The sequence below is a fragment of the Phalaenopsis equestris genome, unplaced genomic scaffold (assembly GCF_001263595.1).
Source record: "Phalaenopsis equestris unplaced genomic scaffold, ASM126359v1 Scaffold001345, whole genome shotgun sequence".
Lineage (NCBI taxonomy): Eukaryota > Viridiplantae > Streptophyta > Magnoliopsida > Asparagales > Orchidaceae > Phalaenopsis > Phalaenopsis equestris.
In genome coordinates, this window is record NW_018165784.1 from 132,571 (window position 1) to 151,560 (window position 18,990).

General features: G+C 33.7%; 1 protein-coding gene across 3 annotated transcripts in view; it reads left to right on the forward strand.

The window, feature by feature from the left end:
• The first annotated feature begins 215 nt into the window (after positions 1-215).
• LOC110034109 overlaps positions 216-18,990 on the forward strand; it is a 62,610-nt gene continuing 43,835 nt past the window's right edge. The window contains exons 1-3 of one of the 3 annotated variants that reach the window (XM_020738371.1): positions 216-519; positions 4,849-4,925; positions 5,000-5,077. In XM_020738371.1, the coding sequence (XP_020594030.1) occupies positions 326-519; positions 4,849-4,925; positions 5,000-5,077 (349 nt within the window). In that variant the 5' untranslated portion in view covers positions 216-325. Of the gene's footprint in view, positions 520-4,821; positions 4,926-4,999; positions 5,078-18,990 lie in introns of all 3 variants that reach the window. The other 2 variants (XM_020738372.1, XM_020738373.1) reach the window with 2 other exon arrangements.

The window sequence follows — 18,990 nt, forward strand, 5'->3', positions numbered from 1 at the left end:
AATATCAAAATTAATAATAAAATTTTAGCCTATATTTTTTATTTTTTTATCAAAATATCAATAATTTGATCATTATTCGTTAAAAAAATCATTTGGATGTTAGTTTTGTAAATGACAATCTTTTGATTGCATTGTATGCATATATCCCTTTTCATGTTTTATTTATATATTTTATTGCCATTAAAAATTAGATATTCGTTTATCTGTGTAATGGCAAAAGGCCACCCGTGCGCCTGCGGGGTAAGTTCAAGAATCGTGGCCGGTCTAAAAACTAGACCCATTCGATCGCATCGCTGTTGGCTTCGCAAGAGAGCGAGCCGAGAAGATGGATCCCGACAGGCTGCTGGAAAACGAGAGGCTTCAGATGCAGCATATCAGAGAGCTCGACATGGAGGAGCTCCAGATCGAGGAGGTCGATGAAACTTCTTCCACCGACGACGACGACAACTTTCTCGTCAGGTTAATTCGATCGCTTTTCGAATATCAGGGCGCAGATCCAGATGATGGATTCTACGTTTTGTGCGAATATATTAGAAAGCCATATTAAATTTGGAATGTGTTTGATTTTTTTCTCTTGTTGCCAGCTTTTTTTTATGAGTATTTTTGAGATGAACGAAGTGAGGGAAACACACTCCTCTTTTTTCTTTGTTGAAAAGGAGAAAAGGAAAATAAGAACGCTTGAATTTTGCCAAAATTATAAGTATGAAGAGAGCTGAAGTGTTCAGGTGCTATTTGGTTTAATGTAATGTAGGTCCCGGTGCTAAACTTGTAGAAGTGTTATCAATATAATTTTATATGGTTGGTTTCATATTAGTTTTGGAAATTTACATGCATACCACCATTCATATGCATTACATAACTAACACCCAAAGTTTGATATTTACATTTATAACACTTTGGTATCATAATTCTATACATGAAAAGTTGTATTTCACTTTTAATATGTTATTTATAGGGTTTCATTTTTGTAATATTAATGATTTGAGTGTTATCATGTAAATATGAAATTTTGGGTGTTAGATATGTAAATACCATTAGTTAAGCGATTGAATGTTAATTATAATTGGAATGAACAACAACAATAACAAAGCCTTAATCCCACTACGTGAGGTCGGCTACATGAATCCTTTTTCTCCATTGCGTCCTCTTTAGTGTCATTCATTTAGTTCTAAAAAATTAAGATCATTTTTAATACAAATCTGCCCAAGTCTTCCTAGGTCTACCTCTACCTTTTTTTAACATAAGTCGAATCTAAAACATCTACTCTCATAATCGGATCATTAGATGGTCGACGTAAGACGACTTTCTCTAATTTTGTCCGTCACAGGAGCTACACCAACCCTATCACAGATATATTCATTTTGCATTTTGTCTCTAACTGTAAGGCCACTCATCCACCTAATCATTCTCATCTCTGCAACACTTAACTTAGTATTATGCTTTTCTTTTAAAGGGCAACGTTCAGCCCCATAAAGCATTGCAGGTCTCACCACCATCCTATAAATTTTTCCTTTCAATCTGAGTGGTATTTTTCTATCACACAAAAGGCTTGAATCATTCATCTACTTCAACCAACCAACTTGAATTCTACTATTAGCATTCCCATCTATATCACCACCGCTTTGAACAACATATTCGAGATATATAAATCGTTCACACCTTTTAATAATTTGATCACCCAAAGTTACATATTTGTTACTAAAGCTACTACTACTAAAATTATATTCCATGTATTCATTTTTAGTTCTAATCAAATGAAGGCCTTTAGACTCCAATGTAGACCTCCATAATTCAAGTTTTTCTGGGCTTTATCTCTCATCTTATCCACGAGAAGGATATCATCAGCAAAAGACATACACCAAGGTACATCCTCCTATAAATGTCCAGCAAGATTATCCATAACTAAAGCAAAAATATATGGTATGTCGATCCTTGTGCAATCCAACAAAAATAGGAAAATATTTGGTCAATCCTCCTTCAGTTCGAACACAAGTAACAACTCTAGTATACATATTTTTAATGACTTGAATATAATTCATATCAACACATTTATTCTAAATAACTTTCCAAAGGATCTCTTGAAACCTTATCGTAAGCTTTTTCTAAATTAATAAAAATCAAATGTAGATCCTCCTTATTATCTCTGAACTTCTCCATCAAACCTCTCAAGAAATGTATAGCTTCCATAGTAGACCAGTTGGCATAAATCCAAATTGATTATGAGAAATCTTTTATATCTTAACCAATGTTAAATTTCCCTCTCCCATAGTTTTAATGTATGGCGCATCAGCTTAATTCCTCTACAATTTGCACACTCTTGTGCATCCACTTTATTCTTAAAAATGGGGACCACAATACTCTTCCTCGACACCTCAGACATCTTTTTAGTTTTTAAAATAATATTAAAGAGTTTGGCATCCTAAATATTTCCACACTTCAATTAAGATATCACCAGGTTCTACAAACTTTCCACCCTTGGTTTTCTTTAAAGCATCTACTTCTTTTTTACTAATGCGGCGGTAAAAATGAAACGTTTTTTTATTATTAATGATATTAGGATCACTAAAGTCGATCGCATTTTAAGAAGCTTCATTAAAAATTTATCAAAATAACTCACTCACCTATGTTGAATATTTTTTTTTCTAAGAAAAATAGTTTTTGATTTTCATCTTTAATACACTTTACTTGAGTTAAATCTTTACTTTTATTTTCTCTTTGTTTGGCTAGTTTTTACATATATTTTTCACGCTTCTTACTATCTAATCTAATATAAAGTTCCCTAAAAGCAGGATTTTTAGCGTATCAGATTGTTCTTTTAGGCTCCCTGCTGACCGTTTGATATTTTTCCCAGTTCTCTAAGCTTTTACATTTAAAACAATTTTTATAGCATAACTTCTTATATTTTCTCTTCTTGCACATTATTATTTCACCACCAACTATTTTTATTTATAGAAGCCTTTTCTTTTAATTATTTAAGTACATATTTTATTACTTATTTAATAGTGTTTGTTTTCTTATCCCACATAACATTTGCTTCTTCATGAACCTTCCAAATTTTGAAATCTTGAATTTTACTCATAAAAATAATTTTATTTGTGTCTTTTATGTTCCTGCTTTTTAAATTTCCCGATCTAATTCTACGATGATGAGTCTTAGTATTCTTTATTTTACAACGCTTCATTTTAAAATCTAGAACTAATAAACGATGTTAGGTACTTAAATCCTCACTTGGAATGACCTTACAATATTTACAATCTTGACGATCTTTTCTTCTCATACGAAAATAATCAATTTGTGTTTTATTAGATCCATTCTTATAAGTAATAAGATGCTCAACTCTTTGCTTAAATAAAGTATTAGTAATATCAAAATCATACGTTAAAGCAAAATCTATAATAGCTCTACCGTTTTCATGAGTCACTCCAAAACTGTAGCCACCATGAATATTTCTGAAATCTTCTACTTCTTTACCGGCGTGTCTATCTAAATGTCCTCCAGTAAAAATATTTTTTTCAAGAGGTATCATTTGTATTAAGTCTTCTAAGCTTCTAAGTCATTCCAAAATTTATCTTTAGGCCCTATATCTAAACCTACTTGAGGAGCATAAACACTTATAATATTAAAAACCTTAGTATCAATGATAATCTTAAGGGCTATAATTCTATTTCATACTCTATTAATTTTTACAATATTATCTGTTAAACTCTTATCTATAATTACGCCTACACCATTTCTAGTGTGACTCTTATCAGAATACCAAAGTTTAAAACCTAAGTTATGAATCTCCTTGGCCTTTTCTCCAACCCATTTAGTTTCTTGAATATATAAGATATTAATCTTTCTTTGAATCATAATATCAATTAATTCTATTAATTCACCATTGAGATTACCTATATTCCAAGATCCTATTCTAATATTAGTTTCATTTGTTTCATGGACTAACTTCTTTACCCACATCCATCCGTAATGTGGGAACCCTTGCTTATTTGACACTATATTCGGGCGCCGGTGTAGCGACCCTTGCACAATTTTCACTATATTCAGGCTAGACAATGCGTCGCTTCTAGGGGACACCCTAACACACTTACACAATGATCATAAGGATTCATTTCATGATTTTTTTGACAAGTTTTATGCGGTTGCCAACTGCCTAATGCAACCCTCCACTTTTCACATCCGGGCTTGGGACCGTCAATGACAGTGTTATATAATTGGAATGAACAATTATTAATTTATTATTATTTTTTCTGTTGTCATTTATTTAGCCTCTAGATGACCTAATATTTTGGTATTATTTGATTTGATAGGCGTATATATATCGTCTAAATAGAAGTTAATGTCATTTGTGAATTTGTTATTCAAATTGCCAGTGAACCAAATTTTTTGCATATGCTAATAAATTGTTTTTTGACAATAAATTTAAAATTTCTATTTATGTTGTGCACTGATGCTGATTATTTTAAGCATTGGATTTTAAATTTATTTCTTTCCAATTGCATTCATTTATTTTATATGATTTTTCCTTTCCCTACACACGTTACTTCTGCTTTTCTATGATACTATTTTGTATTTTTGAGATAACATGTTGCATGGTTGTTTCATATCATATGGCAAGCTATCATGTTCGCAGCATTTATCTTCTACTTTTTATCAACTTCTTTTGTTATTTATACTGGGTTTCTCACAGTCGTCGAAATTTCATAATTTCAACATTGTAATATACTTCAAGTTCCAAAGTAGGTTTTTCGTCTTATTTTAACTATATATTATTTTGACCATGATTAACATAATTCTTATCATTTATCAACTTTTAATAAATAGAATATTTACTTGTTGACGTCAAAGCAGACATCTTGATGGGCAGGCAGGAGAACACCACATTACCTTTAATACATGTCTGGCCTCCTTGCATAGCTATCTTGGAGGTAAATTTTCTAAATGTTTTTTTATTTTGTTTCCTTTTTAGAACATCTATAATTTTTTTTTTTTATTGTAACAGAGGTGGATGAAACTCATGGTAGACTGGCATTCTTAGATGTTGATGCTATTTTGAACTTGCCAATGTTTTATCTTAAAGGTAGATTGTTTTTTTTTTCTCAATAATTAATCATTTAAAGTATTTCTCTGTCCATTATGCTGTGCCTTTGCAATATAAATTTTCCCATTAAAGATCCAGTTAAAATTAAAATACTAAATATCATTGGAGTTGACACATTTTTTTTATTCACTCATTGTTCAACCACCCTTACATTTATATGAAAGGGCCACAAGTGCACAATTGTGAAAGAAGATTCGAAGAATTTTTTAAATACGGTGATATGGATGGAAGGGTTGTTCAAACTATTGTTGGAGGTTTATTTGTTTGGATGTATTAGGAGTCTAGATTAAATTAAATGCATGAATTTTAAAATTTCAAGTGTGATTGTAATAAAAACAAAGCCAGTGTAATTTGTTGAGGAATTTAAAATTGCTCGGAAAATTCATTTTCGATGTATTGGTAATTTACTCAATTCGGGTGAATTCTAAATGCACTATCATTGTATTTGTGCACATCGTGAACTCTTTGCTTGAATTGATATTGTGACCTCCTTCCCTTGCCCAATGTTGCCCCTCATGGTAATGACCCTTGACTGCAGATGTGACCAGCACCATAACTCTTCAAGTTCCTCTGCTTGCACGCACTACCTTGCACTTACCTCGATGATGTCTTTATCATAAGACAATCACCCACAATTTCCCCCAACCTAGTGCTAGTGGTGTGCATGAGATTTACAGTTTGCAACAATTGAAACACAAAAGTGTGATCTCTTGAATTTATTCTACAACTAGCCGAAGGCCAAAATGTATTTCAAATAGATTAAATGTACTTTCAATTATAATTATAATGCACTTAAATTCTAAATACTTGCAACTAAATAGGCCCTAAAGGAAATAGATTTTTAGGTAATTGCATGCAAGCAATTTTTTAGAAATTTATGGGAATCAATTGATATAATGACATTAAATTTACTTTCAATTATATTTATAATGCACTTAAATTCTAAATACTTGCAACTAAATAGGCCCTAAAGGAATGGATTTTTAGGTAATTGCATGCAAGCAATTTTTAGAAATTTATGGGAATCAATTGATATAATGCAGAGCTTCCAAAGGAGAGGAGATAGGCATTCTTATACAGTGTCATTTGATGTATTTCAAAGTAAATTTTTTACCATGGAGAGGAGATGGGCAATCTTAAATAGTGTCATTTTCTCGTCATTTTCTCATTATTGCCATGCCTAGAGAGTATGTCCTCCATTGATGTATGATAGTGTTAAATGATTGTTGATGTTACAAGATTGTTGATGTTACAAGAAAGATGGCTCCAATCATGTTGGATGGAGGAATATTTTTGGTTGGCTGAGGTATTTTTGAATTTTGAACTATAATATACTTATCTTTAATCATACAATCATCATTTAGTTGAATGGATAAGCGGAACTTGGAAAAAATACTTGCTGATCCTCTTCTTGCTAATCAAGGAGGATCATGAAGTTAGATTGGACCTAAGCAATGTTGAGTTAGAAAAACTTACCAACCGAATATCGGTGGATGGAAAGTTGGTCTTCTGGATGGTAGGCACATGTTGATTATGCTGAATAGAGAAAAAGACTGAGAATCTTCTTAAGGAAGATTTTTTATATTGACAATGCTACAATGAAAGTAATTAAGCGGACTCCATCCAATTTTGTTTAAGTTCCCAGGACTTGGGTTGCATTTTTTCAACAAACAGGTTTTGTATTCTTTGGGAGCCATCTTTGGCAAGCCTTTAAAATTTGATCTTCCTACTTTTAATATAGGCAGATCTTCGGCTAGAGTCTCAGTTGAGAGGGAAACAACTGTCTGGGTTGTTAAGGAGATTTGGATAGGTTCCACCAATAATGGGTATTGAAAAAAGGTGGTTGTTGAATAAAAGCCACGTTATTCTACTAGGGGCAAAATGCTTGGCCATTGTCTGAAAAATTGCTTCATATCTCATCTTGAGTTCAGAAGGAATGCTGTAGAAAGCGGGAAGGATCAAGTAATGTAGCTGTGAGGAATCCAGTAAATATTGGCTTAGATATCGATCAAGTTAACATGGGGCAGCAACCATAACTAGGTGTATATGACCAAGCTGGCACTAGTTCACAACAGCAGTTGGGTGATAAGACAGGTGGTGATGCATTTGTAGCTCTAGAAGGTGTCGAAGATTCTTCTGTATTCAGGGAGGGGCAGCAGTAGATGTTAGAGGGAAGCGGCTGTGCTTGATTAGACGGATAAAGGAGTTGATGGTTGACACACAACAGTTTTTTCAGGGAGAAAGCCAACAGGCTATGCAACATCTGAACCTTCAGCAATAATAGCTTTTATCAACAGGTTTTAATTTAGAAATTGATACCCATGAGGTCCTTGTTGGTGATGTTGAAGTGTGTGATTCTCAGAAAGAAGAGCTGACTGAGCAGGAGAATGTTATTGATAAACAGTTCATTTCTGATAATATGCTGGCTTCCCATCAGGATATGGAGGAGGAATGACTGGTGCTGAAATCTAAAAGAAAGAAGAAAAAGGGCATGAGAAAACTGAGGTATGTCAACCCAAATGTTGCTTTAATATTTAAAGGAATTACAGCAGGTGCACTTGCTATTTTGGATGATGGACCTTCCTCTAGGGTCACTAGAGAATCACTCCCTGATGTTTAACCTATTGATTTGGAATATTAAAGGCATTGCTGATATGAATGCCTCTAATAGGCTTAGGATTTTTATTAAGATTCACAAGCTTAAATATTTTACCATTTTGGAGCCTTTCGTTGCTGAGAAAAATCAGAAAAGATATGTGAGAAGACTGTGTAGATTCAATTTTTTGGGTATTCCCACTGAACTTGTGTATGTTGGTTGTACCAAGGAGTCCAGAAGGGAGCTGTGGAGTTGGATGAGGACCTTAGGATCTAATTCTATTTGGTCCTGGGTCATTGGGGGAGACCTCAACATGTTAACCCGTGACAATGAGAAAAAGGAAGGAAACCAAACCAAAATATCATGGATGAGTTTACTGATACAATTACTGAAGTCAAATTATTTGAACTTGCTTTCACTGGCTGCCCTTTCACGTGGTGTAGAGGTAGAACATTTGATTTGTTTGATAGAATTCTGGTGAACAAAATCTAGTCTGACTGTTTTCAGCATTCGGGCGTGAGACGTCTCAACAGGATTGGGTCTGACCATGTTTCTGCTTTGCTGACTGTTAGCTCTCTGCAGAAGCCATCAAATATTCCTATCCGATTTCTCAATATGTGAATTACGCATGAAAAGTTCCTGGATTGTGTCAAGTGTGTCTGGACAGCTGACCCTAAAGGCAACTTCTGGACTATGCTGTAGCTGCTGCATAGGAAAGTGGCAGAGAAGTTAAAAAAATATTATTGGGAGGTGTTTGGAAACATAAACAACAGGATTAGCAAGATTGATGATACTATTAGAGGTTTGGAGAGTGAATTTTGTGATGTGGAGAGGGATCTAATCAAGGCACAAGCTGAGCTTTTAGAGGCAATAAACTTGGAGGAGAATCTGTTAATTCAGAAGGCTGGTAGTCTTCATTTTGCTTAAGGTGACAGGAACAAAAGATATTTTCATGCATATATTAAATATAGGAGACAACCAATGCTTTCGTGAAGATTTAAAATGAAACTAGTGGCTGGGTGTACGAGCAAGAAGAAATCCGTCGAAGTGCTATTAACTATTTCAAGAAACTCTTCTCAGATAACAGTGTCAATTTGGAGGTTTTGGATGAAAATTTATTTGTGAACTATAGTGAACTTGTTGGCAGTTTGAACTTATTGTATGTACTTACGGGGGAGGAGATTTGAGAAGCTCTTAGAGGTTTTTCCAGCGGGTTGAACCACTCAAATACTTCAAGTTTTCCACCATTACCCTGATTCCAAAGTCAAATGATAAGAGTGTTACGAAACATTTCAAGCCCATCAGCCTTACAGCAGTTATTTCAAAGGTGATTAGTAAATTGTGATTAACAGAATTCAGCCTTACCTACCAAAAGTTGTTGTCTTCAGCAAATTGCCTTTCCCAAGGGGAAATAAATCACTAATAATACCTTGCTAGCCCAGGAAGTCGTGGAGGAGATTGATAAACCAAGGGGCAATCTTATCTTCAACTTGTATATGAAAAAAGCTTATGATATTATAAGTTGGGAGTTTGTTTCGGTTGTTCTAAAAGCTAGAGGTTTCAATGAGAATTTTGTTGTCTTATTGCTAGAATTATCGATAACAACTACTATTCAATCTTTATTAATGGGCAACCACAGGGTTACTTCAAAGCAACTAGGTGCATTAAGCAAGGTGATCCACTCTCTCATAATCTTTTTTGTGGTTTTTGATTATTTGTCCAGGCAGTTGAATCTACTTCATCAAAGATACCAAGGAATGAACTATAGAACCAGATGTAATATGATTTTTTTCACCTTTCTTTTGCTGATGACATTATAATCTTTAGCATTACTTGCAAGAATTCAGTAAGAAGATTGTACACTACTTTACACTAGTTTGAGGCAGTGTCTGGTATGTGTTTCAACAATGCTCAGTGTCATTTCGTTACAATTAATAAGGTAGATGTGATTAATAGGAGGTGGATTCATTCTTATACTGGATTCACTAAAATTGAATTACATATGAAGTAGTATGGCATTCTGATTTTTAAGGAAAGAAGAAAACAAATCAATTTGATGAAATTTTTCTTAAAATTCAACAGAAAATTCAGAATTGGGCCTATGCTTTTCTTTTTAATGGGGGCAAACTTACTCTTTTGAAATGTTTTGAATTCTATAGCACTCTATTCTCTTCAAGTGCTGAGAATGTGGAAATACAATCAAAATAAATTGCAGTGGATTTTGAACAAGTTCCTTTGGGCCGGCAAAGATGGTGGGATGCATTGGACAAGCTGGAAGAGATTGTGTAGACCAAATTTTGATGGAAGATTGGGTTTTAAATCCTTAGCTGTTTCTAGTGAAATTAAATTTGTTAAGTTATGGATCAGATTCAGTGCTAATGATTCACTATGGGTTTTGTATACTTTCAAATTTCACCTAACCCATTAGGGTGATTCTGTTATTTGGAGGGAGATGCTAAAATTCAGGCACAAGGCTGACGATCTTATCACTTGGGACTTGGCTAAGGCAAGTCAAGCTTTTGGTTTGATGATTATTGTTTAGAGTCCCCTTTAGCTAGTAAGTCTGATGTTTTATCTATTGAAGATTTGAGGATAGCTGACTGCTGAAAAGATAACAGTTGGAATTGGGAAAGTCTTCAAAGCTTGTTGCCTGGTGAGGATATCAAAGGCATTACTAGCATACCAATCAACAACACTAGAAAGGATCAATTAACTGTGAAAGCCTTTACAAATGCTTCCCTGTCTAAGTTCATTTATCTGTTCATTCACCCTTAGGAAAATGTGTATTGCGGTGCTTATATCATAAATAAAATGCTTTAACCATCACAATCTTTCTTCATTTGGAGAGTATCCACAACTTGCTACCGTTGGATGATATCTACAAGCTGAAAGGAATTAGACTGCCATCAAGATGTCATTTGCGCAAGGAGGAAGAGGAAACTATTAACCATGTTTTGTTTTCTTGTAGGTACTCAATGGTTATGGAGAAACTTATTAGCATATTTAATATTGAGATTTCACCCGTAGTTTTCTTGCCTTTGGAAGGTTGTCTTGCTGCTTAGCAAATGCAGGAGAGCTTCACTTTACATTTCAGAAACACGGTGCCTTTTTTTATTTTTTAGTTTATATGGATGGCTAGAAACTCAACAAAACATGAAGATTTACCGTTGGAAGCAACCAAGACCATTTTCTTCACCAAATCCTACATCCTTGAGGTGGTGAACTTTAGTAGTCTGAAGCCACATGTATTGCATGGACTGAAGGAGGCTTTTGAGAAACTGAACTTTTCTTTCAATAGCTCGCCCAGAAAATAGATGTTATTAATCAGGTGGTGTAGACCAACTAGGCCTTGGGGTAAGATCAATATTGATGGAAATTTCTCTAAGGAGAAGGCTGGTTTTGGAGGAGTATTTAGGGATGATCTAGGAAGATTTTTGCTCTTCTTCTCTTCCCCTTGTGAGGCTTTTAATGGTCTACAATCTGAGGCTTTGGCTGTTTTGATGGTGGTATATGCAGTGGAATTGTCTTCATTTTGTATAGGATTCTTAAGTGCTCGTCAACATTGTCACTATTGGAACCCTTCAATTGGCACCTCCTCACTATCATGAAGAGAATTCAAGAGTTTTTGGGCTAAAAAAGAGATAGATGGAACCATATTCATAAAGAGGGCAACAAACCCATTGATTGGCTTAGCCAAAAAGGGTGAATCTACATAAATTGTTACACTTGACTGTTATCCTTGTTTTGAGCTTTCATTACTTCTTAAGCAAGGTGTTTTAGTTTTACCTTTTGTTAGGATAATCTAATGTTTTCATACCCTTTTTGTATTTTGTATTGTTCTTCTTTGGGGTAAAGAAATCTTTGCATTAAAAAAAAAAAAGATGGGGATCATCTCACCAAATACTAAAGGCCTAAATTGATTTAAAATCAAAGTGATTTTTATACATACTTATCATTGGCAAATTGTACCATAAGTTGATGATTTTACTTAATGTGGGATGCATTCGTGAAAATGAAGTCGCCTAGATTCTCAAGAAAGTTCACAAAGACGAGTGCGGGAGCTACTCTAATGGGCAAACTCTTAAATTACTTACTAATACAAGGATATTTTTGGCATCTATTAGAAATTATTTGGGGTGCTCTCAATCTTTATAATGTTAGAAATTTGCCTCTATATAGTTGCAACCATCGCACAAGTTGTCGTCGATCTCAAGTTCATAGCCATTCAGTGCATGGAGCATGAACTTATTTGGTCCCTTTCCCATCAGATAAGGGGCAAAGAAATTTTATCATTGTAATAGTCAAGTATTTTATGACATGGATGGAGGCTAAGATACTCACTAAGATTAATGCAGAGATTTTATACAACTTTATAATGTCCGATATCATATGTTGAAATGGAATATCATATGTTATTATTACCAACGAAGGTCCTAGTTTTTCTGAAAAGACTCGAAGCTTTCTAAAACCTATGGGTTCGTCTCAGTGCACCATCTGAAGACAAATGATCTAGTTGAAACAGTGAATAAGCTATAGTTGGATCTTCTGAGGAAAAATGTCAAAGGAACTAGAAGAAAATGGGTTGTATCCCATCCCCAATTTTATCTGCTATCATTGGACAACTTTGTCGTCAACAGTTAGGTGGACTCCTTTTATGCATTCTCATGGCCTTGAGACATTGCTATCATGATGGTCTTTGATTTTTTGAAAAGACTCAAAGCTTTCTAAAGCCTATGGGCTCGTCTCAGTGCACCATCTGAAGACAAATGATCAAGATGAAACCGTGAATAAGCTATAATTGGACCTTCTAGGGAGAAATGTCAAAGGAACTGGAAGAAAATGGGTTCATCCCATCCCCAATTTTATTAGCTCACAGGACAACTTTGTCCTCAACAGTTAGTTAGACTCCTTTTATGCTATCACATGGCCATGAGATATTGCTATCAACCAAATACACTTTACATAGCCAGTGGGTAGCAACCATCTATAAATATAAAGAAGGTGAGTTTGACAGTAGCGATTGTCTCATGAAGAAGGATTGAAGAAAATGCTGACTTGTTGGAGGGGGTTCAAATATAATATGTAATGAAGCAAATGGGGGTCAAGAGGACATGAGTATTACAACTCTAATGTTAAGGAAAAAATGATTCAAAACCCTCAACTTAGTAATGAAGAAAGTGAACACAATTATGAGGCAAATATTGTACAGTAAGTTGTGGTCAACATGTGATAATACATACATCATTAATATGCAAGTCGACCCTAAAGCATATGACTTTTGACTCTTTCAAGGAGAGAATCCCTAAGATGGGGAGCAAAGATGATTTCAAAATCTTTTTTGTCAAAAAAGAATTATATCATATTTTTTTATTTATCATCATCTTAATGTTCAAGAAACAAAGATGTTGGTAAATAAATTTATAGAATTGAGTATAGCTTGTGCATAAAGATGACTCCTCAAAGTAAACTTGGATAACTCATTCAATGTAAACTTGGGGAACTGACTCTATAAATAATGACTACAATACAAGACAATTTTTGGCTTAAAGTTAGGCCCAAACTCCAATTAGTATTTGTTGACTGTAGATAAATTATTTACATAACTTTGACTCGATCAATGAAAGTTGAAATCGACCAACTTATAGATTGAAGACTATGCAATAATGCTCTAAGTAGAATTGAAAAGTTATATCGACTACTCTGTGAAGGAGAGCGATGACACCGAATGAAGGATAGTCCATCCTTAAGAAGGTCCATAGATCATCCATAGTATTGAGTCATAATGTTGGAAAAAATGCCATCTAGTAAAATCAAAATACCAAAAAAAATTATGTTATTTATATATATATATTTTTTTGTCGAGTTCACGTATAATGAGTCATTATGTCGACCATCAATGTTTGGGGAACTGAGATCATGTAACGAGTTCACAGAGAAATAAATGAAATTATTTTAATTTGCCAAAGTCGCAACCATCCTATTATCATCAAAACCCTTTCTTTAATGGATTCCTAGCTAGCCAAGAACTTAGTCAACTTAAGAATTAATTACTATGAGATTTTGACCTAAGTAAACTTGAAAGGTCTTGGTGAGTACTCTTTGAAGGAGAGAGCCATGAACCCTATTTGAAAAAAAAAAAAAATTTGTGAGATTGTTCTGTTCCTCTTCTAGTTTTTGGTTTCTACATATGGAAACAAAAAACATCTAATGGATCCAGGAAAGTAGAGTCTTTATATTAGAAAATCTAAAGACAAAGTATCAAACATTGTTACAAAACAACGTCGAATATTAACACGTCCTTTCAATGCCATAAGCTTCATCATAGAAATTTTCCTATGACTTGATCTCAAACCCCAAAAAATTGAAATTAATTCTCTTATATGTTACTGATGGGTCCTAATTTTAGAGTCCAACTCTCTTTGTGATAAGATTCACATTGTGTGGTGAGCGAGTATATTTTCTAGTAAGTTCTAGTTGTTACCCTCACAAGATGAGACCCGCTAAATATGTTGAATTTTTTGGAGAGATATATAAGGTAACAATAGCAAATAAGACTTGGGCGAGTAACAAAATTTTAAGGAGAACATAACCGACTAAAATGTTGCCGCTCCAAGAAAGGATCTCATTCGTAGGTCGAAAAAGCTATTTTGCCTAAAGTTAGCTTAACCAATCAAAAAAGTTAACTCACTTGGATATAGAATAACTCTCTTGTGAGAACAAAGACACGTAATTCAATTTAAGGGCCTACATGCAAGTGAAGTCCTTTTATTCGGTCTAAGAGCCTACTCGCTTGTTGAAGTCTCTTGTGCCATTTATGCATCTACTTGATTACAAAAACTAACTTGAGAGTTGGATGTTTTTGCCCATAGCCTACTAATTGCATATTTGAAGCCTCCATTGTCATGCTCAATAGCCAAATCTAGCTCAACAATATCAAAAAGTAAATAAAACATAACTAATAAACATCAAGTCTACTATAGTAAAAGATTCTCTTGATCAAATATTTTTTTTTACTAGAAATCAGCTGCAAAAGAATAATAAAGAAGAAATAAATTGCTAAATTTTGAGTTACTCTTCTCATGTGAGTTCTATGCATTCTCGTTCACTTCATAAAAATTGTCTAAGTTCTTAAGAGCCTTTGGGATGAAATTTTTAGCCATCAATCTATGATAGAATAGTGACTACCTACTTATTAACATTGAGCTTGAACTTTAGTTTATTTAGGATTCTTTCAAATCAAGTCTTAGACTTGGCCCGTTCCTTCCTTTAGTTGCACCTTAAGGGAGACGACTTTAGTTGTTTTGGTCTAGCTAGTCACCATAATAACAGTCGCATTCCTCTCAGACGATCTCAAGAAATTGGCTTTGTTCTTCATATGTTTTTTTTCGTTCTCAATCATCTCATAATCCAACTCTCAACTATCAATAACCTTCTCTTTTGATACCTTTTCAGCTCATCTCTATTATCTCGAGCTACTTGTCATACTTGCTTTCCATTGAGCTGATTGACCATCAGTGGAAAGCCATCTCTCTTATGGGTTTCACATGTAGATCATATTTGTGTGAGAGAGTATCTCCTTGTGAAGTAACTCGGAGAATATAGTTAGCCTTGGGCTGAGTGCAGCAAGGCGATTCGTTAGGGTACAAGGATCGAAGCTATAATCAACTTCCCTTATGTTCGTCTCCATGTCATACTAGATGATTAGCTCACTTGGGTCTTCTGGTGAAACTCAACCATCATTCTTAAATGGCCCCACAATACATTTCCACTTGTCGTGAGGATGTCCTTTCTTTATATTGCTGTTTGCTTTCTCAACCCTTATGTTTGTGCCCTCTCGCTAAAAATTATCCCAGTAGACTGCTCGAATGTAGTGGCCACTTTTACTGAAATATTGATTGAAAAAGGGGCACCATTTTTGATGGGGACTACTTTTTCATCTGAAGGAGAAAAGCCCACCTTCGAAGATCGATTCGCTAAGTTTGAACACTTCCCTTCCTCATGCCTCTATTCTCAATCCTTTCTCTAAGAATGTGTGGACTTTGAGCTCCTCATAAGTGAGATAAACATTTGGCGTAGTTGGAAATGAAAGATAAATGTAATTTGAGAACTTGCCGAAATGAAAATATAAACAAATTTGTCGAAGGCATGAGAATGATATCAATTTACGAGATATGAAACACTTCACGTTACTTAACATAAAATATTTTTGAATCTAGCATAAGCGATTTCGATTTTTTGGAATAACTTGCTCGATTTCGCTCAAGTCATGCACAGGGGGACTTCTGATCTTCATCAATTTTACATGTTTGGGCTGGTGCGAAGGTAATTGACTACTTTGTAATGTTCTTTTTAATGTATATTTGTTTGGCCAAGCCAACCATTTGGATGTAAGTGGACAAGAACAATACACTTCTTTCATTAAAGACTTTCACGATGAACAAGTGACGGAAAAGGCTGAGACTACATGACAATTACAACTTGCAAAGATGAAGAATGATGGTGATTATGCATTCTATTGAGTTCGACAAGACTTCGGCAAGCGTGATACCAACAACAACAAGCCTTTATCCTACTAAGTGGGGTCGGCAATATGAATCTTTTTTACCACTATGTCCTTTTCAGTGCCATATTTTCATTTAATTCTAATTGATTAAGATCATTTTTTACACAATATGCCCAAGGCTTTTTAGGTCTACCTTTGTCTTTCTTAACATATATTGAATCTAAAACATCTACTCTCCTAATCGGATCATCAGATGATCGACGTTTAATGTGACCAAACCATCTAAGATGACTCTAATGTTGTCTGCAACTGGAGCTACACCAACCTTTTTGCGGTAGATTCATTTCGCATTGTCTCTAATTGTTAAGCCTCTCATCCACATAAGCATTCTCATCTTAGCAACACTTTATTTTGTTTTGTGTTTCTCTTTTAAAGGTCAACATTCTGTGTCATAAGGCATTGTGGTTCTCACCACCATCTTATAAATTTTCCTTTTAAGTCTTAGTGATACGTTTCTATCACTCGATAGACCTGGTTCATTCCTCCACTTCAACCAACCAACCTAAATTCTACTAATAACATTCCCATCTATATCACTGTTACTTTGAACAACATACTCGATATCTAAAATGTTCACACCTTTTAATGATTTGATCATCCATAGTTACAACTTTGTCACTAGAGCCACTATTAAAATTACATTCAATGTATTCAGTTTTAGATATACTCAAACGAAGGCTTTTACACTCTAATGTAGACCTCCATTATTCAAGTTTTTAGGAAACTCTTGCTTTAGTCTTGTCTATAATAAAGATATCATTAGGAAAAAGCATACACCATGGTGCATCCTAATGTATATGTCCAGTAAGGGCATCCATAACTAAAGGAAAAAAGATAAGGGCTTAAATCCGCCCTTGTTGTAATCCAACTGAAGTATGAAAATACTCTGTCAATCCTCATTCTGTTCGAATAAAAGTAACAACTCTAGTATACATATATTTAATGATTTGAATATAAGTCATATCAACACTTATCTGAATTAATATTTGCTTTCAGTTAGTTTTTATTTGTTGCATGAGTTGTACTGTGGCTAACGATTCTTAGGCTTTTCATTTCTTACGTAAGTTGTAGTATTGGGGATTTTAGTGGAACTGTTGGCCACCATCTTGTAATAATTTGTTTTTGATGAAGAAAATTTCCTACGGGATTACTTAAAAAAAAATCGTATCAACACCTTTCTCTTCTAGAATTATCTAAACTTTTCTTGGAACATGCTTGTAAGCTTTTCTAAATCAATAAAAATCATATATATATATATCCTCCTTACTCTCTATACTTCTCCATCAAACCTCTCAATAAATGTATAGTTTTCATAGTAGACTTGCTTGGCATAAATTAAAATGATTATGAGAAATCTTTTTATCACGTCTTAACATGTGTTCAATTACAATCTCCAATATTTTTAAAGTATGACACATTAACTTAATTCCTGTATAATGTGCACACTCTCATGCATCCTATTTATTGTTAAAAATGGAGACCAAAATACTCCCTCCAATCCTCGTTCATCTTTTAAGTTTTTAAAATAATATTAAAGAGTTTAGTAAGCCAAAAAACTTTCAATTCTCCTAAATATTTCCACACTTCAAAAGTGACATCATTCGGTCCTACTTGTGACGACCTGGACTCTCCACTTTTGTCACGACTCGACCCAGGACTTGAAATTAAACAAGATGAGAATGGACAGCCAGATGGTAAAAATAAATCTTCTGCTATTCAATTTCACTTTTGTCACACCTTGGGTCTGATCGTGACACTATTGATTTTTCATTCTTGGTTTTCTTTACTTCTTAACTTCTTTTTACTAATGCAACACCAAAAAAAAAGTTTTATTGTTATTAACGATATTTAGATTACTAAGATCGATTGTATTTTTGAAAAGTTCATTGAAAAATTTATTAAAATTGCTCATTCACCTATGTTGAATATCCTTTACTAAGAAAATCACTTTTTGATTTTCATCCTTAATACACTTTACTTGCATTAAATCTTTACTTTTCTTTTCTCTTTGTTTGGCTAGTTTATACATATATTTTTATCATGTTAGTATCTAATTTATTATAAAGATCACTAAAAGTAGAATTCTTAGTGTCACAAATTACTCTCTTAGACTCTCTATGGATCATCTTATAGTTTTCTCAGTTCTTTAAGCTTTTTTATTTAAACCAATTTTTATAGCACAAATTATTAAATTTTCTTTTCTTGCACATTATTATTCCACAACCAACTATTTTTATTTATAAATATATTTTCTTTTGATTCTCCAAGTAAATCTTTTGTCACTTGTTTAATAGTGTTTGTTACTTTATCCCACATAGAATTGTCTTCTTTTTGAACATCCCGAATGTTGAAATCTTGAAGTTAAGTTATTTATCTTTTAGGTGACCTAATCTAACTTTTTGATAATGTTTCATTGTATTTTTATCGTACAAATTCTTTATATTAAAATTTAAAACTAATAATCGATGTTGAACGGTTAAATTTTCACCAAGAATGACCTTGAAATCTATTCATTCTTGACAATCAATTTTTCTCATAAGAAAATAATCAATTTGTGTTTTATTAGATTCATTATTATGAGTAATAAAATATTCTTTTCTTTTTCTTGAATAAAATATTAGCAATAATAAAATCATAAGCTAAAACAAATTCTAATATTATTCTACATTCTTCATCAATCGCTCTGAAACCGTAGCCATCATGAATATTTCTAAAGTCTTCTACCACTTTACT